General features: G+C 37.3%; 14 protein-coding genes across 14 annotated transcripts; 7 read left to right on the top strand and 7 right to left on the bottom strand.

The window, feature by feature from the left end:
* Positions 1-250: 250 nt before the first annotated feature.
* C9374_003965 (uncharacterized protein) lies at positions 251-2,099 on the top strand (the record flags this gene model as incomplete). The annotated part of the gene is made up of 5 exons (XM_044693551.1): positions 251-507; positions 692-752; positions 910-1,050; positions 1,141-1,366; positions 1,498-2,099. The coding sequence occupies 5 exons, from the start codon at positions 251-253 to the stop codon at positions 2,097-2,099; spliced, it is 1,287 nt and encodes a 428-aa protein (XP_044556095.1).
* A 271-nt stretch (positions 2,100-2,370) lies between these two features.
* On the top strand, positions 2,371-3,399 carry C9374_003964 (uncharacterized protein; the record flags this gene model as incomplete). Its single annotated transcript, XM_044693550.1, has 1 exon — positions 2,371-3,399. One exon carries the CDS (start codon positions 2,371-2,373, stop codon positions 3,397-3,399), a length of 1,029 nt encoding a protein of 342 aa, XP_044556094.1.
* A 622-nt stretch (positions 3,400-4,021) lies between these two features.
* C9374_003963 (uncharacterized protein) lies at positions 4,022-6,580 on the bottom strand (the record flags this gene model as incomplete). Its single annotated transcript, XM_044693549.1, has 5 exons — positions 4,022-5,207; positions 5,303-5,514; positions 5,592-5,655; positions 5,712-5,863; positions 6,041-6,580. 5 exons carry the CDS (start codon positions 6,578-6,580, stop codon positions 4,022-4,024), a joined length of 2,154 nt encoding a protein of 717 aa, XP_044556093.1.
* Positions 6,581-7,504: 924 nt separating this feature from the next.
* C9374_003962 (uncharacterized protein) lies at positions 7,505-8,384 on the top strand (the record flags this gene model as incomplete). The annotated part of the gene is made up of 2 exons (XM_044693548.1): positions 7,505-7,727; positions 7,804-8,384. 2 exons carry the CDS (start codon positions 7,505-7,507, stop codon positions 8,382-8,384), a joined length of 804 nt encoding a protein of 267 aa, XP_044556092.1.
* A 171-nt stretch (positions 8,385-8,555) lies between these two features.
* On the bottom strand, positions 8,556-9,341 carry C9374_003961 (uncharacterized protein; the record flags this gene model as incomplete). Its single annotated transcript, XM_044693547.1, has 1 exon — positions 8,556-9,341. The coding sequence occupies one exon, from the start codon at positions 9,339-9,341 to the stop codon at positions 8,556-8,558; it is 786 nt and encodes a 261-aa protein (XP_044556091.1).
* Positions 9,342-9,493: 152 nt separating this feature from the next.
* C9374_003960 (uncharacterized protein) lies at positions 9,494-10,543 on the bottom strand (the record flags this gene model as incomplete). Its single annotated transcript, XM_044693546.1, has 1 exon — positions 9,494-10,543. The coding sequence occupies one exon, from the start codon at positions 10,541-10,543 to the stop codon at positions 9,494-9,496; it is 1,050 nt and encodes a 349-aa protein (XP_044556090.1).
* A 382-nt stretch (positions 10,544-10,925) lies between these two features.
* Positions 10,926-11,991, top strand: C9374_003959 (uncharacterized protein; the record flags this gene model as incomplete). The annotated part of the gene is made up of 3 exons (XM_044693544.1): positions 10,926-11,047; positions 11,311-11,528; positions 11,633-11,991. 3 exons carry the CDS (start codon positions 10,926-10,928, stop codon positions 11,989-11,991), a joined length of 699 nt encoding a protein of 232 aa, XP_044556089.1.
* A 289-nt stretch (positions 11,992-12,280) lies between these two features.
* On the bottom strand, positions 12,281-13,594 carry C9374_003958 (uncharacterized protein; the record flags this gene model as incomplete). Its single annotated transcript, XM_044693543.1, has 1 exon — positions 12,281-13,594. One exon carries the CDS (start codon positions 13,592-13,594, stop codon positions 12,281-12,283), a length of 1,314 nt encoding a protein of 437 aa, XP_044556088.1.
* A 407-nt stretch (positions 13,595-14,001) lies between these two features.
* C9374_003957 (uncharacterized protein) lies at positions 14,002-14,538 on the top strand (the record flags this gene model as incomplete). Its single annotated transcript, XM_044693542.1, has 1 exon — positions 14,002-14,538. One exon carries the CDS (start codon positions 14,002-14,004, stop codon positions 14,536-14,538), a length of 537 nt encoding a protein of 178 aa, XP_044556087.1.
* Positions 14,539-14,768: 230 nt separating this feature from the next.
* On the bottom strand, positions 14,769-17,795 carry C9374_003956 (uncharacterized protein; the record flags this gene model as incomplete). The annotated part of the gene is made up of 1 exon (XM_044693541.1): positions 14,769-17,795. The coding sequence occupies one exon, from the start codon at positions 17,793-17,795 to the stop codon at positions 14,769-14,771; it is 3,027 nt and encodes a 1,008-aa protein (XP_044556086.1).
* Positions 17,796-17,932: 137 nt separating this feature from the next.
* On the bottom strand, positions 17,933-18,685 carry C9374_003955 (uncharacterized protein; the record flags this gene model as incomplete). The annotated part of the gene is made up of 1 exon (XM_044693540.1): positions 17,933-18,685. The coding sequence occupies one exon, from the start codon at positions 18,683-18,685 to the stop codon at positions 17,933-17,935; it is 753 nt and encodes a 250-aa protein (XP_044556085.1).
* A 1,048-nt stretch (positions 18,686-19,733) lies between these two features.
* Positions 19,734-20,423, top strand: C9374_003954 (uncharacterized protein; the record flags this gene model as incomplete). Its single annotated transcript, XM_044693539.1, has 1 exon — positions 19,734-20,423. One exon carries the CDS (start codon positions 19,734-19,736, stop codon positions 20,421-20,423), a length of 690 nt encoding a protein of 229 aa, XP_044556084.1.
* A 582-nt stretch (positions 20,424-21,005) lies between these two features.
* C9374_003953 (uncharacterized protein) lies at positions 21,006-21,752 on the top strand (the record flags this gene model as incomplete). Its single annotated transcript, XM_044693538.1, has 2 exons — positions 21,006-21,483; positions 21,541-21,752. 2 exons carry the CDS (start codon positions 21,006-21,008, stop codon positions 21,750-21,752), a joined length of 690 nt encoding a protein of 229 aa, XP_044556083.1.
* Positions 21,753-21,858: 106 nt separating this feature from the next.
* On the bottom strand, positions 21,859-23,584 carry C9374_003952 (uncharacterized protein; the record flags this gene model as incomplete). Its single annotated transcript, XM_044693537.1, has 2 exons — positions 21,859-22,352; positions 22,438-23,584. 2 exons carry the CDS (start codon positions 23,582-23,584, stop codon positions 21,859-21,861), a joined length of 1,641 nt encoding a protein of 546 aa, XP_044556082.1.
* Between the last annotated feature and the right edge of the window lie 42 nt (positions 23,585-23,626).

Below are 23,626 nucleotides of genomic sequence, written 5' to 3'. Positions count from 1 at the left end.
TATTGGAACTTTTATTTGGGAATTGCACCCGAACATCAATGCCTCTAATAATAACATTATCAAATTTCGGAAATGAGGAAAAGAACACGTTGCTTCCTTCAGTCAGTAGAAATCTATCACCTTTTCCTCGGCGGAACAAGAATGAATTCTTGGAAATGCAAACTTTCATTTTCTTTCCAAGTTTCGGAGTTGATTCACTCCACAACTCCACAACGATTTTTAGTTTTTTGAAAATTAAATGAATTAAAAAATGAGCCAACAACAACGCCTCACTTCCCAACACGCCATTCAATCATACTACAGTACAGAGGCTTCACCGTACGACCCTACTCAATTTCAAAATGATGATGCCAATCTTACGGAAATGACTCAGGAAGAGACTAAATCTAAGCAATCAAAAGTGAAGGAATCTATCTTGTTGTACGTGGCTACGGTGGTCATGGTGTTGGCAAGAAGCGTTGATTTTGTCTTGTATGTGAGAATGACGAAAAAGATGAGAAATTATGAGTATGTGTTGTTCTTGTGTTCATGTTGTTCGAGCCCGAGATGATGATGATGATTTTTATTCATTTTCGGATGTGATGAAAAATATCTTTGTGTGTGAAATATCCCACTATGAATTATTGTCATCTTTGAATAACCATTCATCATCATTCACAATGTCCTCAACCAATGTTACGGACATGTACAGATACATGTTGGCCGATGTTTTTCTGAGTTTAGGTTTTTGTTTTGTTTCATGGCCTGTCACTGTAAGTTTACTTGCAATAATTGCCTTCCAGTACACGAAACATGGCATTCTGTACACACAATTGGTCCTCATTTCTTTCTAATGGTTGCAAAATAACTTTCGAATGACATGACCACCTCCTCATGACCCAAATACTGTTTGCCAAACAATTATTGTAGTGGTTCAAAATGTTCAGAGGAACCATCACTAAGGAAATGCGTGCATTCCCATCTTACAAATTCATTGTCATGGGTATTATGGACAGTTTAAACGTTTTAATTTCCACCATTCCTTCTGCTCTTGTGAGTGGACCTGTCAACGTACGTACATGAAATGATTTTTATGAATTACCGAAAACTGTTGAACATTGTATCACTGCTTTTGAAAATTTTCTCATCCCAATTATTTAGGTCTTGATGAGTCAAAGTGTCGTTTTCATTAACATGGTAGCCAGTTTTGTCTTTTTACATTTCCGTTACAATGTCTATCACATTGGAGGAGTTATTCTCGTCATGATTGGTATTACTATTGACATTTTCCCATTGTTTGCCAATACCTCAGGAGGAGACGATCCAAATGCTTGGTTGTGGATTTTGCTCTTGTTTGTGAGCAACATTCCTGCTGCTGCATCAAATGGTAAGTTGTAGATATTCTCAGCCACATATTTAATGGACATTCACAAATTTTTTGTGCAATCCTTCCTTGACATGTTCCTTAATATTTGTTCCTTCTTCTCACATACACAATTCCAAAATAATTTTTCACAGTCTATAAGGAAAAGTATTTGAAAGAGGCCAACTTGGACGTTTTCTATTTGAACTCTTGGGTTGCTCTTTATCAATTTATTTTTGGTCTCATGTCCGTCTTTACTGTTTTCATCCCTCTTCCTGATAGTCCATATGTTGACCCAGCCAATCTCTATGAATACATGTGGAGTGGTATTAAGTGCTTCTTTGGATTTAACTCGGTGCTCTCTGATCAATGCGACTTTTTCTGGCTCGTATTCATGGTATTCATTTGCTTTAACATGACCTATAACATTTTATTATTGGTTGTTTTCAAGAGAGGCAGTTCCACTCTTGCGGTAGTTGCATCAGTGGCTCGTTTGGCTCTTTCGAACTTTGGATTTTTAATCAAATTCTTAGCTGGTGAAGCTTATCTTGAAGCATTGAGTCCATTCGATATTATTGCCTTGGTCATTTTGATTTTGGGTATTATTATTTATTCACTTACAAGTGAAAAGATTGCTGACAAGCATGACCCAATTAGAAAGGTCTATGCCAAGATCTTCTCCATCTTCCCTCGTTTCAACAGAAAGAAGGACCAACGAGACTACAACGACGAGGAGAATCTTTATCATGACCAATAATTGTGCGTCAAGAGTGTAGTAGATCAACTACCAAAACGCTTTTCTTGCATGCACCCTCAAGAGTATGCAAGGTCACAACCAGAAAGTTCCAAACCCTTAATTTATGTTGTTCAATAAAACATTTTATTCATTCAAGGAAGAAGGAACATTAACGTTTGGAGCTGATCAAAACAAGAACACGATTTCGATCGATTGGTTGTTCAACCATAACTTTCCTTTTTGAATGCTCAAGAATCCTGTGTCTTTAAAAAAATAGTTCACAACACACAAGATGACCTTGCATATCACGCGTGATATCACTTGCTGCGTTTCTCTTTTTTCCTTGTGTCTCATCTTTTTCATCACATCATCGTGCAACAAATACTCTGTTCACGCTTTACAAACACAATTCTTCAAGACAGCCCCATCTCCAAAACAAGGCGATTTATTTGGACTCTATTCCAAACAAAAAGTCTTACAGCTCTTCAAATTGGATCCATTACCTGCTCCAGTAGGTCCTCCAGTGTCACCCTATCCATTTGAAACTGGTACTCAATTAGCAAGTATTGATACACGAAATGAATTGTTTTATGTATTAGCTTTAAATCGAACCAATCATGCCGTGGATTTAATTGGAATTAGTTTGAGAAGTGGTCAAATGATTCGAAAAGTCACTCTCGATGGTCTGTTTTCGAATTTTGGTTATGCTCAAACCATGAGTGTGGATCCCAATACTGGTGATGTGTTTATTGTTTCTCCATTGAGTTCTCTAGAATATGCTCTTTCCTTGTTAAAAGTTTCATTTCAAGGAAATCAGTCGAATGTCACTCTGTTGAACAACAATATTTATGCTCAAGTAGGCATTTATTGTTGTTCATTGTCTGCTTTCGAGTCTAAAACTCTTATTGTTTCACTTCATGTTCCATTCTCGGGTGATTATTTATTTTCATTTGATCGTTTGACAGGAAAGCTTCTGAATAGAGTTCTCAATTCAAGACAACTTCAAACATTGGCCTATGATTCAAAAACTGGCATGATTGTTGGAATGGGATACAATGAAAAGTATAAACGTGCAATGATATATTTGGACAGCAATACATTGGAGGTGAAAAAGACCATTGATATCGAAGGAGAGTATCGAGATTTACTTTCTGGAGGAAGTATTGATGTTGTGAATAGAAAATGGTATGGTTTCATGTCCAAACAGGGAACTACACCACCTCGTTTCGATTTGGTGACCATTGATATGGATACTGGAAACGTTGTGAATGCGATCAATCTCGAACAGAGACCAGAAAGTTTGCTTGTTTTCAATGAATAAGAGAGAATGACTCAATAACAATGTGCCTTATTGATTTTTAATTCTTCTTTTCTTCAGACGGATTTTTTAAACGAAAAATGCAAACAAATCAAATTTGAAAAATAAAAAAATGAGAATTGGCAACAAGGTCGTCAACGACAAAATCATCAAGAGTATTGTTGAAAGATTGGACGCGGATCAATGCGACAATGAATTTGTTGCTTTGGATGGCTGTTTGAAGGCCAGACATCCCGACACTTGCATCGGGTTGTTCACTAAGTTTATGATTTGTATGAACAGAGCAACAGACTATTTCAAGAAGAATGAATACACAGCCTTCGGAGCTGAATTTGGAAAATTCTCTGCTCGTCATAGATAATTTAATCATCATATAGTAATTTTCTAGTAGTTACCACGAGTAATAAAGAATTATTTCGTGATGGATAAATTGGATACTAATTACAAAATAATTATTGTTTTGACAATAATTTTCTACGAGGAATCTTTCAAAGAATTGGAAACATCCCAAGACCTGAACAACCATTAACAGAACAAGGAAAAATAACCACAGAATTTCGCATCATAATCAATTTGCATTGACCCAAAGGATGAAGGAATCACAGAGGAATGTCCAAAATCAACTTTATTGCCTCATGCTGGATTTGAGTAGCTCATTTTCTTTTTGCAGCTGCAATATTTGTTGTTTGAGCATTTGATTTTCTTCACGTAATTGTTCCAAGTCTGATGGTGAATCGGTTTGTACATGGTGGACAATGTTCTCTCGTGGTGTTTGCATCTTGTTCATGGCAGACGACAACTGCTTCTCCATGGCATCAAATTCATCCAACTGTGTTCGAAGTTTGAATGATCTGGGTGAACTGCTAGAGGATGATCCTTGAGGTTGTTCTAAATTGTCACTTTCTGTCATGCTTAATCTTTCCAAATCCAAGGTCGTCAAGGATGAAGCAACCATCGCTGATTTATCACTCATCATGTTGAAACCAGTGTTGGTGGCCATCAAACTGTTTTGGTCCAAGTATTTGCTGTAAAGTCTAAAATCAAGTTTGTTCGAGCCAGTATCTCCAAAGTACATTGCATCATTGAATGTCTTTTCAATTTCGTCCATTTTGATCACATTTTCCATACTTTCATCAAATGCAGAAATATTGGGAAGTTTAGAGGTTTCATTGAGAGAGTGAGCACTGAGTAACGTCAGTATTTCATCGGCACTGGCCGGTAACTCGTTGATTTTGTCAAACAATTGAGGTGGAAGAAACTTGCCAAAGGCTCTGAAAAAGTTTTTCCTATTCTTAATTTCTTCCTCTCTCAGGTCTGAAAGAATCTCTGAAGCTTTTACAACTTCAGAATCAAATTTTCTGATGTAGGCCTTTCTTCTCATAATCTCTAAAAGGGACATGTAATAGGCTCCAGGTAGATATTTAGGTATAGATACATGATGAAATTTCGTCATAATATTCTTTAGAATGCTAACAAATGTTTGCATTTTCTTATTCAGCTTTAAGATGTTGTACTGAATGGTTGAAATTACTTTCAACTTGTCCAATTGATATTTGGTCAAAATTATTTTCGACTGTGCAATCTTCTCACAGGTCGATTTTAATGTGTTCTCATGTTCTCTCAATTGATTCAAATAATTTTGGTGAGTATCTACAAGCTGTACAATAACGGTCACATCCTTATTTTGACTGTCAGATTTAGAAGCCATCTGTAAGAGGGATTGAAAATTACGATTAATATTATTTACAAGTTCTCTTTGAGTATTTACAATGTTTTCCGACTCTGTGCATAATTTGGACAACATTGAAAAACTGTCATGGTCGTTTGATGTCATTCATAAATGAAAAATGTTGTGGATGCATAATTCATTCGTTTTAGGACTTCTTGAATAAATTACAATACTTACTTGACTGGTGGAACAACGAGCAGTAATTGAGTATCTACATCTCTGTCAATTTGCTGCGAGAGGGACAAGGTAAAAATAACCTTTTCTTTGAAACTGTTCAGTTCCTGTAAACACTTATTTCCCCAAAGTTTAATTTGTTGAATAGGTATACAGTCCTGAAGCGTCTTTCTATTTTGAGTTTGTAGTGCTGGATGAAGTTCAACAGTTCCCAGCTGTAGAAAACAATACAGAGTAATGCATATTTGTATTCGGTAATAGGTGATTAAGGAAGCTCAATCAATTGACATACCTTTTCAATATCTTCATCCAGAGTTTGCAACAAGTCTACATATTTCGATTCAATTTTGTCAAATCTAATCCAAAATATGTCTTATGGTAAATACCTTGTACAAACCCGTCGTGGACTTACCTTTCTTTGAACTTTTTTAAGGATGCAGAGCTACTTTTCGTGTGGCCATCAAGGTTGAGAAGTGCTACGCTTATTGAATCGTTTTGAGCTCGCATCTGTTCAAGTTTGGTTATACAGTAGCGTACTCTGTTGTCGCTTGATTTAAGAATATTCTAACGTTCATACATGATGTGTTTGTTCGTTCCATGTTGTTAATATTTACAAATTTTGTGGAGTATTGGTATAAATGGACAATGCAAGTATTATCATCATTGGCGTTGCCATTGGATTCATCATCACAAAATTAAAAATTAATTTTACATATATTTCATAACCATCACTCCACCTACCTCTGCCAACATTAATTGAGTATAAAACTGTTGAACATATCTGTACAGCTCATTATTCTTGATCTTCTTTTGTATATCATCAGGGAGATTAAAAACAGTAACTTCTCTTGATTCTAACAGTGCATATTCATCGGAAACAATTTTTAGTAAGGATTGAGATTTGGTCTTGGAAGAAAAGGACATTCTATCAAATAAATAGATCTGTTCGTCTTCATCTTCAATATCGCTCATATGTTGTTCATTGTCTACTTTGGCTCCTTTTGAATCCAACAAAATTTGGTTTTCCATAGCAATGCCTGCTGCTTTCTCCAAAAATTGTTTTAATTGATGTATCGTGTGTAAAGATGAAAGGGAAGGAGATGAAGGTACTGGTGTGTGTTGATGGTGGTTGCTAATATTACTATTGCTCGTTAAAGAAGATTCGGAGGTGGCAGTTGGTGTTGTTGCTGATGATGATGGTGATGGAGTTGTAGTGTGCAAATTCTGTAATTGACTCGTGTCCAGCAGAAGAGTTCCTTCTTCTGCAAGGAATACTTTCATTTTGTGTGATGGTTGTTGTTGATTCTGTTGTTTACGTGTTTGATGATGTGTTGCTGATTTTGTTTACGGACGTATGAGGATGGAAAAAATTGAAAAGGCAAGAGTGGTGTGTTGTGTAATTATTTTGAGAGGTGCTGCTAAATTGATTGTGTTATTGCCATACAACTGTTTCTTGAGAAGCGTGTTGTTGTGAAGGCATATAAATAGAGTCGGTTGAAAAAGTCTCGGGAGCAAGAGTTTGGCTTCAACCGTGTTGAAGTAAGGCTTTTCTCTTTATGAAGATAACCGTTGGTTATTTTTCGAGCGCGTTTCCTGAAGGATTTGAAACAAAATTCAATTCGTTTGATACGGCACTAAAATCAATGAATGGCGCACTGAGAACAACCACACCCACAAATACTTGTTGAGAAACGCCACCACTGGTTGCAATGGAATGAAAGGCAATGTGGTTGGTTTGCCTCTTTTTTTTGTTGAATCTTTGAATTTCCCAAAAGCCGGGATTTTGACAACAAAAACTCCCCGATGAGGAGGGGTCGTTGGGGTCAAAGTGTTATACTTGAAACGAATTGAAAGACAATGAATCAATTGTTCAATTACTTCGCACGTATTGATCCATCAACATGAATTGTTGGATGCGACATTAAAAAGATCAAGAGGTTGCTGGATTTCTTGTAATAGTAAGGACGTCACATTTCACAACGTATATTAGAAGAACATCTTTAAAGGAAGGAAAGCCTTTTGGTCAACGAAAAGAAACAAAATACCTTAACATTGATGATCAAAGTTAAACCAAATGGTGTCACTCTTCATTTCCTACAAGAAGTTGATAAAGCAAAATTTAGCGCGGTAACATTTACAAAAAAAATACAAGAGCAAATCTTCCCACAGCTCGCTTGTATTCACTCCGAAAATTGATCAACCAACATGCTGAATCCAAATGATAGTGAGGATGTACGACCATTGTCATCCTCTATTTTTTCTCCCTCCAAGATGAGTATGAGAAAACCAAAAGCAAAAATTAGCACTCTGCTCAGGCCAGGAACAGCTCCAAGTTCGTTCTATCATCAAATATTGCATCAGCCGGGAGCAGAAAATGGGGATGCCATGAGAAATAGAGGAACTTTCCTTGCTCCACAAGATGAAAATTGTAGGTGTATTATTGTGATCGTGAAGCGCTCAAAAATAATATCGCATGTCATGTTGCATTCCCTCGTTGAAATTAGTAATTGAAATTAATTCCGATTTACCATTGGCCATGCTTATTTATTTTCATACATTTTATTCCATGACATGGCTCATTGTCACTGTTGTGTTGCACATTTTCAAACAAAAAAACTATTCCATTACGTCGACCAATACGATTATATTTTCCGTTGTCATTGTGGTGTGGACAGTGATTGAGTTCCCTAGATTGCTCATTGGATACTCTGGAAATTTGAAAGAAAAAGTCCCTCGAGTGTTTGCGTTCATGATTCTTTCTACCATTCAACCCTTACTTTATATTTACTTTTTTATCTATCAACCAAAAGTCATACCTTTGGATTACATTATTTGTGCCATTCAAGTTATTTTCTATGCTTTGGAATATATTTTTGGAATTATTGCAATGCGAAATTTCACAAGAGTGAGCGGCATACGATACAAACTCTATTTCAATAAGGACGGAACTTTGGCGATGGATGATTCTGGAGAAGAGGATGAAGAAAATAACAAGAACCATGTAGAGCCATTTACAACGACCACAGGTGATGAATTGACAACATTTGCAAGCGACAATAACACCATTATTGAGCATGACTCGTAGCGGCGCTTAGTAGTGAATGGAATGAGCAAAAAATCGATGACAGATGCTACGAAATACCGTTACGAACAACAGGCCCAGTTGTATGACCAATTTCAACAAGAATATTAAATGTCTCAAATGATACAATAAAATAATATTATTTAAATTTTGTACACTTGTCACCAAATGTCATTATTGCTGTTGTTGTGACCTATCCTTCTTTTGTTTCTTACTTTCTTCTTCAAGTTTCTTTTGCTTTTCAATATCATCAACGTAGGTTCCAACCTCCTCGTCAGTCAAAAAGCGAAGAGGTTCTTTATACTTTAAAACAGCAACCTCAATATTTTTGCCTCCACTTTCAACGACTTCTAACAGAGCCTTGATAGCAAGCTTAACAGCCCTAGCTTCATCATCAGCAGGACCTTCAGTTCCCAAAATGTCATTATCATAATTCTTTTCAAGGAATTCTTTTACAGTTTTTGAGTTTCTTCCACAAGTATTGGCCTTCCAAGACGAGAAGGTTCCCGATGGGTCAGTTTGAGAAAGTGTTGGTGTTCCATTTGGTTCAAATCCAGCAACAATTGTACTAATACCGAATGGACGAACACCTCCGCTTTGAGTGTATTTCTGTTGAACTTGAGCAATGTATCGGGTAATGTAGTCAATTGAAACTTGATCTTCAAATTGTAAAGCATAACTTTGAGCATGCAATCTAGCCTTGTTGATCAAAACACGAGCGTCTGCTGTTAATCCGGCAAATGCCAAAGCACAATGATCATCTATTTTCACAATCTTTCGTACGGAACGAGTTTCTTGTAATTTTGCAGCTGCCTTTCTTTCAACAGCTAAAACAATAACATTATTTCCTTTCACTCCCACTGCTGTACTTCCCTTTCTCACAGCTTCCATAGCATATTCGACTTGGAAGAGATGGCCATTTGGCGAGAAGACTGTGATGGCTCTGTCGTAGCGGGACATGATGATGATCGAGAATTATTTTTTTAAGATTTAAAAATTCGAAAAAAAGTGCTATTTTTAATTGCTCATTCCCGAGAAAGCTCTGGATCACCAACAATTAAGGTACATGCAATTGCTTCTTGTTTTTTTATTTCAACGTGTTGAAAACCACTTCACAAAGTAGTCACAATATGTATAATCTCTGGTTCCAAACAATGAATTAAACGATGAGCTTTAAACGTACTCCAACTTTTCAACTCCATTTCATACAATCCAAAATCCACCTTTCCCATATAATGTCGGTAAATATGTTGGGACGTGCTTATTCCATTTCCTAAATTTGCTTCATTATTGGGGTCATTACTCCATGACCTAATAATGGTGTGTTTAAAGATGTAATTATTGTAGGAATCCTTAGCACCAGAAACAAAATAGGTAGAAAAAAACACTCGTTTCACATTACTTCCCTTCGCTTGTCCAGTTCTTTTGCCATGTTTTGTCATTTTGTCACACTTGTTGTACAATGTACTCGCTCTATACATGTCATTGATGGATTTGAAATGTTTGAAGTGTTCATCATCTTCGAATTTATGATAATAGTACTTGTCCAAATTCATTAAGAAACAACTCTTGTTATCGACTCTACCCATCATGTAATACGCATTTTGAGGTCGTTGTGTTCCATCCTCGAATTCCCAGTATTCAGTTTCATTGGTTGTTTTCGTGCTACTTTTTTTTGACAAGTGACGACTCTTTAAACAACTTTTAAGTGATTCTGGCATGTTCCTTTTCACTTGAATATACACATGTTTTCTATCATGATCCACATCCACAATCGAAACCAAAGAATTGAGAATTTCATAAGGACTGGTGGGCAATTGTTTGATATCCTCGATGAAATCCTTGTAAAATGCTTGAACACGAATCGTGATGGTATCCAATCGTTTTCCAGATGATATCGAACATGACTGACTCGATTCACAAGTGAAACAAATGGCAAGTTGTGTTCGATCAGGGTTGCAATGTTCAGCCAAGAAAAAATCCTCTCGGGATGGCAATGTTCTTTGCATGGCAAAATTTTGAAAATTCGCCACATGATCCGAGTTCAAAAACTCATATTCAACCCGAGTTTTAATCCCGAAGGATTCCAGTATTGCTATGAACTCACATGGTGGTTGGCTGAGAGAAGAAGACGTGGCTGAGTTCTGTTTCTTTCGAGTCATTTGTGTATTGGTGAGTGAGAAGATCAATTTTTTTTTCAAATTCAGAAATGATATTTTGTTGCTTGGAGTTCTTTTTCTCGACAGATGATCTTATGATGTAGTCCTTCCTTAATGCAATATCATCGTTTCAAGGTAACAAAAACATTTCTCACGTTTCCTCTCTACGGTTTTACGGTTTGAGGAGTACTGGTACATCCAAGTTGCCATCATGATCCAACACTCGTTCATGTAACACCTCCATCACGTTAGGCGTTGCTCTCTCTCGTTTTCACGCCCTTCTAATTATAATAAACGGCCTTCTTTAATTTCCTTTCAAAGCTTCCAACAAAGAAAAATATAACAACAGCCGTTTAGCCAACAATATCTCTCTCATCACGAAAACATGCCTACTCTTATTGTAACTGTTGTGAATGGTAGTAACTTGACCGCAAAGGACATTACTGGTACCTCGGATCCCTATGTCATTGTACGTATGGGTGGTACTAGACATAGAACTCAAACGAGGTAAGTTCAAATCGTGATGGTTGGATCCAGAAACATATTTGTTTGTATCATGATTCAAAATTCCTATATACCACGCTTGGTTTTTAACTGGAAATTCTTTCAAAATAATATTCTTGATCATGATGATGATGATGAAATAATTCGTGATTGGAAAAATTTTGCCTCTCTCATGACTGACGCCTTGATGATAATGCGACTCGTGAACACACACTCCGCACCTCATTCTTCTTGCATTTGTGATGATTTAAACTCACCATCTTCAGACGTGGAACTAATAATCCTTTCTGGGGTGAACAATTCACCTTGATGGTTATGGATCCAATGAAAGATTCGGTCACTTTTGATGTGTATGATAAAGACTTGATTACCAAGGATGACTTACTCGGATCTGCTATGGTGCAACTCAATTCTCTCAGAAGAGGAGTTCCAGAACGAATGAATTTGAACTTGATGGGTGCCAAACAAGGAACTCTTACTGTTGGTATGTAGACAAGATTTAAAATTTTAAGAAAGTGACATGCTTTGAAATTTGGTGTAATGTGTCAATTTTTTTGGCATTTTCACTCATTCATTTTCATCAAATAGAATTATTGGCTCAAGATTTTGGTTTAGTAGGACAACCCATGATGACTCAACCAATGATGACCCAACCAGTAATGAGTCAACCAATGATGGTTCAACAACCAATGATGCAAACCTATGGTGTGACTGGCTATACACCAACCATGACTACATCATACCCTTCTTATGGTGTTCCAATGCAACCTATGCAGCCAGTGATGCAACCCATGCAGCCAATGCAACCAATGCAACCAATGCAACCCATGCAACAATCTACAACATACACTACAACAACTTATCAAACAGGAGTTCCTCCACCACAAGGATATCCACCTTATGGCCAACCAGGTTATCCTCCATATGGCGGTGGTGGCTTCTATTAATTGAAAGAGTTTTCCCGTTTTATGTATTTGGCTTGTGTTCAACATGTGACACGAATTGTTATTTATTCATCTCCTTACATAAATTTACAATTTTTTGTACTCTAAACATTTCAACAAAGCATTTCGAAACTTGAAACATATTTTTATGTGCTACAACCTTTCAACAATTAACTTCCTTGCGAGATGACACCATTTACAGAACTTTGTACGTCTCGAAATGAGTGTAAAATTCAACTACCACAGTTTCAATGTTATTATTTGTTGTTATTTAACATCATAATTTACAACATTAATCATCTTGATCGTCTGACTTGTCATCAGAAATAATTCTAAAAACAAAGTTTCTGATAATTTCTGCAAAACCCAATGGATTGTTCCTTGCATACCAAATTCCGCCCTTCACCTCCTTGGTCAAGACACCATCGAGAGACAGCATGCTCTCAGGATACACATAGTAAGGATGATCGCTTGAAGAAATGACAAGAATTTTCTCTTCTTTTAACAAATCTTCGAAATCTACCTTCATGTTCGTTGGGAAGGAAAAGGTAATATTTTCTCCGACTGATCCCTTAAAATTGCTCGACAAATATTGTTTGATGATCGTAAAATGTCCAGATTCACTCCATTCACTCTTTGCAAAATTAGCAAGTTCAGTTTCATTCTTTCCATAGTATATAGAAGCCCACTGATTCAAAGCTGTAGAGGTTAACAGAGGTTTAAATAATTGTTGTTGTTTGGAGTTGTATTTCAATAGATCTGTAAATATTTTAGGATGTGGGCTATTCAATAAAACAACTCCTTCCAAATGATCATCAATCCATTCCTTTCCCTTTTCTTGTAACATTAAATAAATAAGTGTTCCTGAAAATTCTTGACCAATCAAAATGATGGACTCTTCAGGTTGTTGTTTTTCCACAATGGTTACCAACTCTTTTACCATATTTGTGAATAACGTGGTCTGATTAGAAACACCATGACCACCATTTGTATTCGTAGCCTGACGGGTATTTCCAAAACCTCTCAAATTGACACAATTAATTTTAAAATCAGCCATTAATTCATTAATAGCTGGAACAAAAGCTCCCAAACAACTCTCTGGGAATGGATTAATAAATAACAAGGTAGGTTTTGTATTTCCCAATACATCCTTTTCCAAATGCATTTGACCTTTCAGTGGTTTTCCAAGTGCTGATTTTTTTTTATCACTATTCGATAAATAATTCAATAACATTCTTCTTCTTGTTCCGACCGAGAATATTTCAACCATCAAGTTTGTAGCTCCACTCGGATCAGAAGCAGCAGAAGAAATAGACATCAACGAACTCGCATATTTTGAATCATAGGAATCCTTGAACGAGGCTTGTATGGAAAATATCAGTACCACCACGATCATGATGGCAATCATCAAACAAGCGAATCCGAATACAAGACATCCGATATATCGTTTGGTAATTAGAGATTTTGAAGAGGATGCCTCTAAATTTGCTGGAGAACGATCATGATGAGCATGATCTAATCGACCTGGTTCGTGAGGGTCATGCTGTGGAGTTTCTTCTTGGTCGTGATCCAATTCTTCATAGGCTTTTCTTCTTGAATTGGACATTTTTTTGGACGATGCTGCCAAAAAGAAGTTGCAAACGATTCAATATCCTGTTCAAATAACTGTCTTCTAATTTAGAAACAGAATATATAATATATAATTTTTAAGTGTTGGGTTGTTATTGTAAAACTGCATCTCAATAATCTCTTGCTTTCAGTTACTCGTTCATGAAACAGGTCTTTGCAGCAAAAGAGAATTGCTTGTTATCTCTCATGATATGCTTCAACAGACCCAAACGCGGACAAACAGCATCAAATGTCACTTGCCAATTAGCATTTCAAAAAAAAACAGCTTTTTCACTGTTGCGCCATTGCATTTCAGTGCACTGTTGATACTACACTTGTCATAGAGATTATCTGTTGAATCTTTGTGATCATCACACAATTTTTGTAAACTCACTCTCAACCACCATGGGTATCACACAAAACAAACTTCTCACTGTCGTCAAAGATCTCTCCCTCGAGAAATTACAATCTGGTCTCTCCTCTGAAGAAGCTGAAAAGTTATGGAACGAGGCTGACACCAACAAGGATGGAATTTTGAGTGAGAGTGAAGCCAAAGAACTTCTCAAAGATTTGAATTCCTCAGTGATGAACAAGATTAAACTATCCTTGCAAAAATTAGAAGAATATTTGCAATCGGATGAACTTTTGAAAGAATGGATGAGTGATTGTGATGAAAATAAGGATGGAAAAATTACAAAGGAAGAATTTATGAAGGTTCTTACAACAGGACATGCCATTGACAAGATTCCAAAGATTTTGTTGGAAGGTGTTCATGATATTGAAGAACAAGATAAGAAGAGAAAATTGAGTCAACGTTTGAGTGAGGATAAGGCTGCTGATGAGGAAGATGAGGACCAAAATGGAAACGTTGCTGAAGAGGATGAGCCCAATACGAAGAAGGTCAAAACTGTCTCTGAAGAAAATATGGAATCATTCATGTAACATGTTTAGCTCTAGAGATTGGTGGTTGTTATGAATGATCTAAGTGTCATCTCGATGTAAATATGCTAGTGACTTTCTAGATGAAAACAATAATAAATGCTAATTTGTTTTCAAAAGGAATTTCTGTGAATAAGAACGGAGAACGATTGAAATTAAATCAATCACCTTTTATTTCTATAATCATGGTGAGAAAATCATGAAAAATCCTTGATTTATAGTCCACAACAATTTTACTTGCTCAAATAAGTGACCAAGTCACCATAGGACATGGTAACAGGCAGCGTCTTATCCTCGGCAAGCTTTTTCAAGAATGTTCTATGGAAATCAGTGAAAAGTACCTTCTTCAACTTGTCACTATTTGGTTGGCCAGTGATATTGGTGTTGGCAATTCGAATTGGCATTTCTGTTTTAAGTTGAATTCTAAATAATTCACACAAATCAAAAACTTTGGCAAGAAGTGGATCGTCACCAAATGGTAATTCATCATTTTGATCGGCTTGCAAGGTGAATCTATTGTAGTTCAATTCGTAGACCAAATCAAAGAATTTCTCTCTGTCTGTATCCCATTGCTTTCTTCCAAGCCACAAATAAATCGCCACGCCATCACACAGTAAATAACATCCATCTTCTGGATTGATAAGTTTTCTAGAGAGAGGGAATAATTTCAAAACCTTTGGCTTGTCGGTATCAGTATCAGCACTTTCATCAGCAAGTAGATCAGTAACCGAGATCAACAAAGGATGTGACATCAATATCGATTGTTGAACAGTGCACGAAGTGAGATACAAAGATGATGCTGTTCTATTGTCTGCTCTCACCTCCTTTCCTCCTAATAACATGTTAGTTTTGCTGAGTCCACACACGAAAAGAGGTAAATATTGGAGGGAAACAGGTAAAGTCAATCCCATGCCAATTCCTACATTGGCAACGCTCTTGTAACTGTTCACAGCTGATTTGAGCCACTTATCAACGAGAGTAGATCTTGAATTGGTGACTCCTTCCTTTGCCAAGTCGGCAGCTAAAATTTTACCCATCAAGTTAATCATACCTGTTGGTTGAGTGCTGTTATAAAGAACAGACAATGAGTTAGTAATTGGCAAGAGGAGATTGCAAACACGAATCTTTCTTTGGCCTTGTTCTGAGGTGTAGAGAACAGCAACCTGAACGCTAACATTTGGAGTGGAAAGCATGGCACCAGTATGCACCATTTGGAATCCGAAAGTCTGAGTTCCAGAAATGTTTGGTAATGCCATTAAATCATGTCCTCTAATGAAGAAATTACCAAAGAAGTTCACAATTTTCATGCCACTGCTCACTCTAATTCTCATGACGCTTTCAAAACCAGTCAATTCATCAATAAGACATTGTTTCAAATCTGCAGATAATTGGTGACTTAGTTGATCTGGATATTCATATAATTTGCAAGAACCACCAGTGTATTTGGAGAGACTTGAAAGTGTTGCAATATCCAAGAACGAGTTGGTAGATTCAGGAATTGCATAACAATACAAGTCACAACAAATTTGATCCTTATTGAAAAGGAGAGCAAAATCTCTATAACTGTTATCCACTGGTTGCAAAAGTTTAGCTTCGGTCTTATCGTTTCCATAGTCGTTCAAATTCTCACGATTGGTGAGCTTATTTGGTCCAATGGTTGGCAATTGAGAAAGGAAAATGGAAACCTTTCCACCAAATCTTCCAATTAATCTACCGGCAGCATTGAGAGCAGATCCTAAACAGCATTCGACACTGGTAGATCCTCTAAACATGACTTCAAGCTTATCTAACAAAATTTCAACCAAATTGTAACTCTCTTCCAAATTAACGAGTAAATCGTTTGGCAATGGGAGAAGTGATTCGTTCAATTCACCAACAACTAATTGTTGTGGTTGAGTGAGGGTTGATCTCAAATTGAAAAAGTGAATCTTGCTATCAAAACAAACAATTCCAATCATGGTTCTTGGTGATTGATCCTTTAAGCCTTTCAAACAATTCTTAATAGCCTTGACAGATGCTTGGAACAAACCTCCATTAATGCTGTTGAAACTTGAATCTATTAAGAATAAATATGCAGGTGGTTGTGGAGGACGAGACATGTATTCTTGAGGAGCCAAATATTCGTAGACACCATTTGTGAGTTCAGGTCTTTCGAAAAAGTCCTGTCTTACTCCGTTCATATCTGTTGGGCTGTAATATCTTTTTGGAACTTCATTAATTTGCTTGCAAACGTTACATTGCCACTTATTTCCAAATTCAATGAACTGAACAAAAGGATTAATGTAGGTTCTACAATTGTTACAACGAATAATCAAGTTTCCTCCGATGGTTGGTACTTCCTTGAGATGGAAAGGCTTCAAAACACAACCAAAAGGCAATCCATATCGGTTCAAAAGCTCCAAACTTTGTGGAACTGCATTACATGACATTTTCATTGAATTTTCATCACTCTGAAGTGATTTGAATACTTCTGTTGCTGGTTTAGTATCATTCACATAGATACTTTTATAGAGATTGTAATGAGCTTGATAGAGAGGAGAAACATCGGGCTGACCTGAGACGTGGGCAGTCAATAACTCTCCAGCTTCCTTTGGTTGTGGCATATTATTTGGCATAATGTTCACGTAAGGAGCATTTTGTTGTGGATTCAAAGTGAGGGTGCCCATATGAGAAATTACATCTTGCACACTGTAGTTTTGTCCTTGTTCAAAAGCAGTCTCTGCGTGTTGTACTGGAGGAATTGCTGAAACACCACCACCTACTGTTGAAGTCATTGGAGGAGGAACACCACTTGTGCTTGGAGGGTGAGTACCGTGCTGGCTCAGAGCACCATGAAGAGCCTCACCTCCAAATTTAAGCTCGGTTGGAGGAGGTCCCACGTGGGTCTTGGATCCCGAAATACCAGATTGAAGGGCTGGATTGTAAAATTGTGAAGATGTTGTTGGTGGAGTGATAGGATTTGTTTGATAGCTTGGTGTGCCATAATTTCCGTATCCACCAGTAGGCATGGTAGGATCATAAAATCCGGTGGTGGTTGGTGTTTGTTGGCTTGTTGTAGTTGGATTGTAAAATCCTCCTCCTCCAGTTGTAGGAGATGATTGAACCATAGATGGATTATAGAATCCTCCAACTTGTGGTTGATTCATCATCATATTTTGGTGTTGATGAGGAGAAGGAGGAGATTGAATATTTTGCTGCAGATTTTGTTGCGGTGATTGCTGTTGATGAAGGAGGGGATTGTAAAATTGTTGTGGATTCATTTTTTGTGGTGCTTTTTTGTTGTTACGTGGCTTTTGTGATGCCACACACGTGGTACATAAGTATTTCATTGGTCATTGGCGTTTATGCTACCTGTCCCAATGACAATGCCAAATCAATTTTTTGAATTACCCCTTGTTTATTGAGAGGTCGAAGTCTTGGTGTGTAACAATGAATTCTTAAAGATTTCATAACTCGTGTACACAATACCACCAGCAATTCCTTCACGTAGCAAATTGGAATAATTCAAATAATGAGAACTCGAGCGATAGGTCGAGTAATTGCAACACAAATGAGTGCCGACGGAAACCACAGCTGCAGTAAGGAAATGTCCTAACAAGAGAGTACCTTCTCGTGTCGTCGTTTCAGTCTCTCCTCCAGTCACAACACCCACTTGTTGTTGCACCTGACTGGTCACACTATCTTTCAGCAAATGAAAAAGAGCATAGGTTAAAGTACTTCTTCCAATCAGTCTCAATGAAAGCATGATTGGAATATGATCTCCACACAAGTAAGCCAAAAGTCTTTCGGAAGCACCACTCACGCATCCAGCTAGAATGGGGATAAACATTCTCGGAGAGGCTTGAAATGATGATTCTGGTTGAAATAAAACATGAGAAATTAATTCTCGACTGGACCACAACACTCCTCCATATATGGCCACTTTTGAAGTCGTGATCAACTCCTTTTTGATTTCTTGCTTGTGTCGATCGGACGAGATCAATGGTGCAGTTTTGGTGGATGGTAAATGTTGTTCGTCAGTGCTACGAATGGAAGAATTCCATAATTTGCGAAATGCATAGGTTAATAAAGATGACGATGCTCCTGCTACAAAGCTGATCAATAGAGGATTGTTGATCCATTCGTTGTTCAACGCAGAAGAAGGAGACATTTTTTGTTTTCATGAAAATCTTTTTTGGAAATATCTCGATTTGCGTATGTCTTGTTGCTAGGAGCCATCACGCAGTAACAATTAAATGACAAAAAATCGCAAATTCTTCATAAAAAAAAAAGTCTTGACGACCGTTTTATTGTTTGAGCAAGGTTCCTCTCTTAGTACGATCTTTTAATCATTTGCAGTCCGAGCAAGAATTTTGTTTCATAAAATTCTTTGTTGTTGTTTGAGTGAAAGGAAGTTTGATCTGTGACCTGTAGCAAACTTGATGAGTTTTGGTTTTTGAATGTATTAATATCAATCGTTTGATTGGGATTTGTTTTGCAAAGCAAAATTTTCTTCCAAACTTCCAGATGAGTGAGATTGTTGCTTCTGTTTTAATGTGAGTCTATACTCTGTACTTCTGACTTGCCAAAACATTGCTTGACTCACGTCCTTCCTTTGTTAAATAAAAGGCCTTTTTGCATTTCTCATATCTCGAACAAAACAATTACAAATGTCTTCCTTGACAGTTTTGTTGTGGAGGGACTCATTTTTTGTCATATTCCTCTTGATGGTGGAAGAAATTACAGTCAAACACGTCCACACTAAAAAAGGCGCCAGTGGAAGCATATCATTTTCACCGCCTGCATTTGTTCACCAAGTCTCACCAATTAATACCAAACTGTAAACTGTGAATCCTATTGAATAATTCACTCGCTTTCTCTCTGTTCGGCCGGACTCAGCCGTATTGTGCTGGCAAATATGAAGGATCTACGCTTGAATTTGGCTGAGACAAATAATTTTAAAAAAATCAATAAAATATTTTTAAAGAAAGTCCCAAAGATTTGGACATACGGGTGTTGAGTATTATTTTTTCATTATTGATCAAGATTGACCATTGGAATTATCTGACGAAGGTGTGATAGTGAATATTCAAAGGAACAATACGTAATGCAATAGAGAAATGAAGAAAAAAATTTAACAGGTGAATTTGAAAGATCTTGTTGAACCCGCTCTGAAGGCAACCTCTTGATCCAACCAACCACAAACTCTTAACCAAAAAATGAGCTCATTCGAGGAACCAATAGTTGGTTATTCATCTTCGGATATTGATAGCGAAAATCATTCAGAAAATATATTTCAGAAATTACCTGATGAACTTATTGGAGTGATTTTTGAGTATTTGACTTCTGTTGAATTGATTTTTTCAGTTGCAAAAGTTTGTAAATATTGGAGCAACGAAGTTGTTTTTCCGATCATGAAAGAACAATATAAAACATTTATTGCCGAGATTTATCATCACAACAAGGAAGAGGAGAATGAATTTAAAATTTTGTCAATGATAGACTTTTATTCCAAACGTCAAGGCCAGAGATTTGTGAAACACATGCTTCGAAAATGTGTGTTTAATTATGCCGCTCAATTACAAAAACATATTCATCACGTAAATAATGATGACAGAGTTGTTGAATGTAATCCTTCATGGTTGGACAATGATCTCTCTATTTTGAAACATTATTTTTTACATTTCAGTGATGTGAGAGAAGGAACGCTGTTCAAGCCATTCAACTCCAACAATTCCAATGTTACAACCCAAACCACCAACACTAGTGGAGGCGGAATTTTCAAAGGAGTTTTGGATTATATGGCGTCGTTATTTGGAGGTAATAAGAGCAACAGCACTGTCTCATCAAATTCCACTTCTAACACAACTACCAACAAACAGTCCAATGAAAAGATAGTGTTTCGATAATGTAAACAACAAGAGTTTGGAATTAATTGGAGGAAAACTAATGGGTTTGTAACTCGCCAAACATCCATCCTTTGAAAAGGATTGGTGTTTGAGGGATTTTCTGCATAATTTGTCATTAGACTTTATTGAGCAGAGTCCCGAGCATTTGAAAAGGGGTGTAGAAGGTAAAAAACTCCAAAAACCGCTCAGCGGAAAAAAAGGAGAAAACCAGAGAATCGCAAGGAAGTAAGGAGGAAGTGATGAAGAAGAGATGGATTGTGATCAGCTCATATTATCATAAATAAACCAGGTGTCAAAGGTGGTGACAATGTCACATTAATGTAAAATTAATAATAAAATAAATTAAGGTTATAACAATAAATATTCAACTACTTGTCGAAAAGATTCGAACAAGGCAGTCCCGCACTGTCATAATGTCCTTCCTTACCACAAGAACATTAAGGATCAGCGAAAAAGGAACTTGAAAAGCTTAAGAAAGCATGATAAGGGTGGGAGTGCGATGGGTGGGAAGTCACTAAGCAAAGCAATGAGAGACGAAGCTCGAGTATGCAGAAAATTTTTTGAGCATAAAAATTTTTGAGAATGCTCAACCAAACTCATTTATTGTTTACAATCGAAACATTCCTGCCCTTCACTACGTTCAGAACAAATCATACCAAAATCAAAGACAGACATGCAAGAATACGATTATCTGTTCAAGGCATTGCTGGAAGGTATGTTTTTCAGGTATTGGTGATATCTAAACTTGCAAATTTAGGAAATTATGGAGCAGGGAAAACCTCCTTTTTGAGAGCGTCTTTGCTTGACATTCCACCAACCTCATCGCAAGCTTTTACCACTATTGGAATTGATTTTGGGTTGCGCATGTTTGTTTTGGGAGATTCTTGCAAAGTCAAACTTCAAATGTGGGATCAGTTTGGGCCTGGACGATTTCGATCTATCACAGCATCTTATTATAGAGGTGCCAGTGTCATATATTGCCTCATTGATTTGACAGACCAGAATCAGTGGTTGGAATCAAAAATTCGTTGCATATGTGAACATGCACCAGATGGAGCAGGTAAGCATCTTTTTTCACCCATATTCCTTTTATTGTAATAATTTAAATGACTCACAGAGATTATTGTTATTGGAACTAAAGCTGATCTGCATGACAAGAGGAAAATGTTGAGGAGAGATTTAGAAAAGCTCGCATTCGAAACATTCAAAGGTTCACTGTATTTAGAAATAACGAATATGAAAATTGAGGAACCACAAACTGTCGTGCTGTACTCGGTGTTGTTTCGATATCTTTTGAGCGCAAACAAGATGACCAGTGAAAAAAAATGATGAATTTGAGAGAAATTGGAACGTTATTGACCTCAGGTATCACATGTAATCACACACTGTTCCACAGTACAATAGTAGTATTACAAAATAGGTCTCAAATTCATCTTCAGCCCAGCTGTTCGCTTGTGATAATGACGTAACCGTGTCCACTGTTATAATCTTCTCTTGCTTGTTGGTTCGTTCCAGAGTTGTAAGAAACGGCACCATTGGTTGGAAATACCGCATCGCATAGATTTTGAGTCACAACACTTCCACCAACATAACCACCACCTCCTCCTCCCTCGTGTAAGGCGCTTCCCCCTCCTCTAAATCCACCGTCTGCCCCATAGTGAAAGTGTGAATGAGTACCTCCTTTACCCCCTTTCAGAAAAGAACATCCTCCTTGTGTATTGAACTGCCCATTCTTTCCCGAGCAGGTAAATCCACCACCACCTCCTCCTCGATCACTCTGGGAAGGTTTCTCAACACTGTAGTTCTCATTTGTCATAGGACCTCTTCCTCCAGGACCGTTAGTTTTCCAATTGCCATAATTGCATCCATTTCCTCCAGAAGCAACAAGTAAGGGAGTGTTGGTTGGTGATTGAACGACAAAGGTACCTCCTATATATGTGTATATATATTGGACCGAAAAGTTAGGACATTGCTCTGTTTAAAAACAATGTACACTGTGCCAATACAAACTTACCTCCGCCACCACCTGCTCCTCCATACACAGAACCTTTTGCATCTCCTCCTTTTTGTCCCACCAATATTGATAATATTGTTTCTTTAGTGAGATGGAATACACCTCTCACTTCTGCACCGTAGCCAGCACGAATCGAAGTTTTGTATGGATTGGAACCCCCTGCTGCTCCAGCAGCTGTTATTACAAAGTCTCCATCAAATGGTACTTTCCACTGCTGAATACCATCTCGGTGCGTCACCTTACCATGAAGAAATAGTTGGTCTGAGTAATGTGTCCCAATATTTGTAGGTCCTGTGGCTCCTTCTGCTCCTAAATTTGAAAATGTGACACTAAAATTATGGGCCTTGACGTTTCCAATGGATGATAGTTTCTTTTGCAATTCCTGTAAACCTTCCTCTAATCCTTCCACTTGCACTTGATGAAGCTTTTCAAAATGTCCTGAATAGTTGTTTTTCAATTTGTTGAACTGTCTTTCAACTTGAACAAATTTGGTTGTTTTTGCTTCTAGCAGTGCAAAAGATCCAAGGGATTCCATGTCTTCAAAGGTTCTTTTCAGGTCTGCTTGAGCTTCTTTTAACCCTAATATGCTTCGTAGTGCATCAGTTCCTTCCTGACACAATTCATTGATTCGTTCTTCCAATTCCTGACCTCGTTGATCAATCATTCTCTTTGCATTATCACAGAATGACTTTACTTGCTCCCTTGATGCTTTTTCTTTCTTTTCAATTTCGAAAAGTTCATAGTTCAATATCACTTCGTCACACGAGTGTTCTTGAACCCATTGAGAAATATTCTTAGCCAATAATGTCACTTGTTGTTTGAGACACCATCTCTCCTGTTCTACAACCTCTTCAATCAATTCACATGAATGTCCTTTGTGAGCTTGACTCAGTCCACACGACGAGCAGATTAACGCTTCACAAGTCCGACAATAAGTATTAGCAGGTATAAGGTGGTAAGGACATACATGAGAGAGGTTTTCGACACAAGCTCCGTACATTGAAGTCAAATCATGTTGAGGATAGCGTTCCAGATGCTTTTTTCCATGAAAGTCACAAAAAGAGTTTTGACAACTGCTGCATTGTTGAGTGGCAAGTTCGTGATCACCCAATTGCGAGCAAACGGAACAAACGATTTCACAGCGCATTTTTTTAATTTTGACAGTTGTTCCAAGTGCATCATTAGCTTG

The sequence above is a fragment of the Naegleria lovaniensis genome (assembly GCF_003324165.1).
Source record: "Naegleria lovaniensis strain ATCC 30569 chromosome Unknown tig001, whole genome shotgun sequence".
In the NCBI taxonomy this organism is placed as follows: domain Eukaryota; phylum Heterolobosea; class Eutetramitea; order Acrasida; family Naegleriidae; genus Naegleria; species Naegleria lovaniensis.
This window is presented reverse-complemented; position numbering and strand designations above follow the sequence as displayed.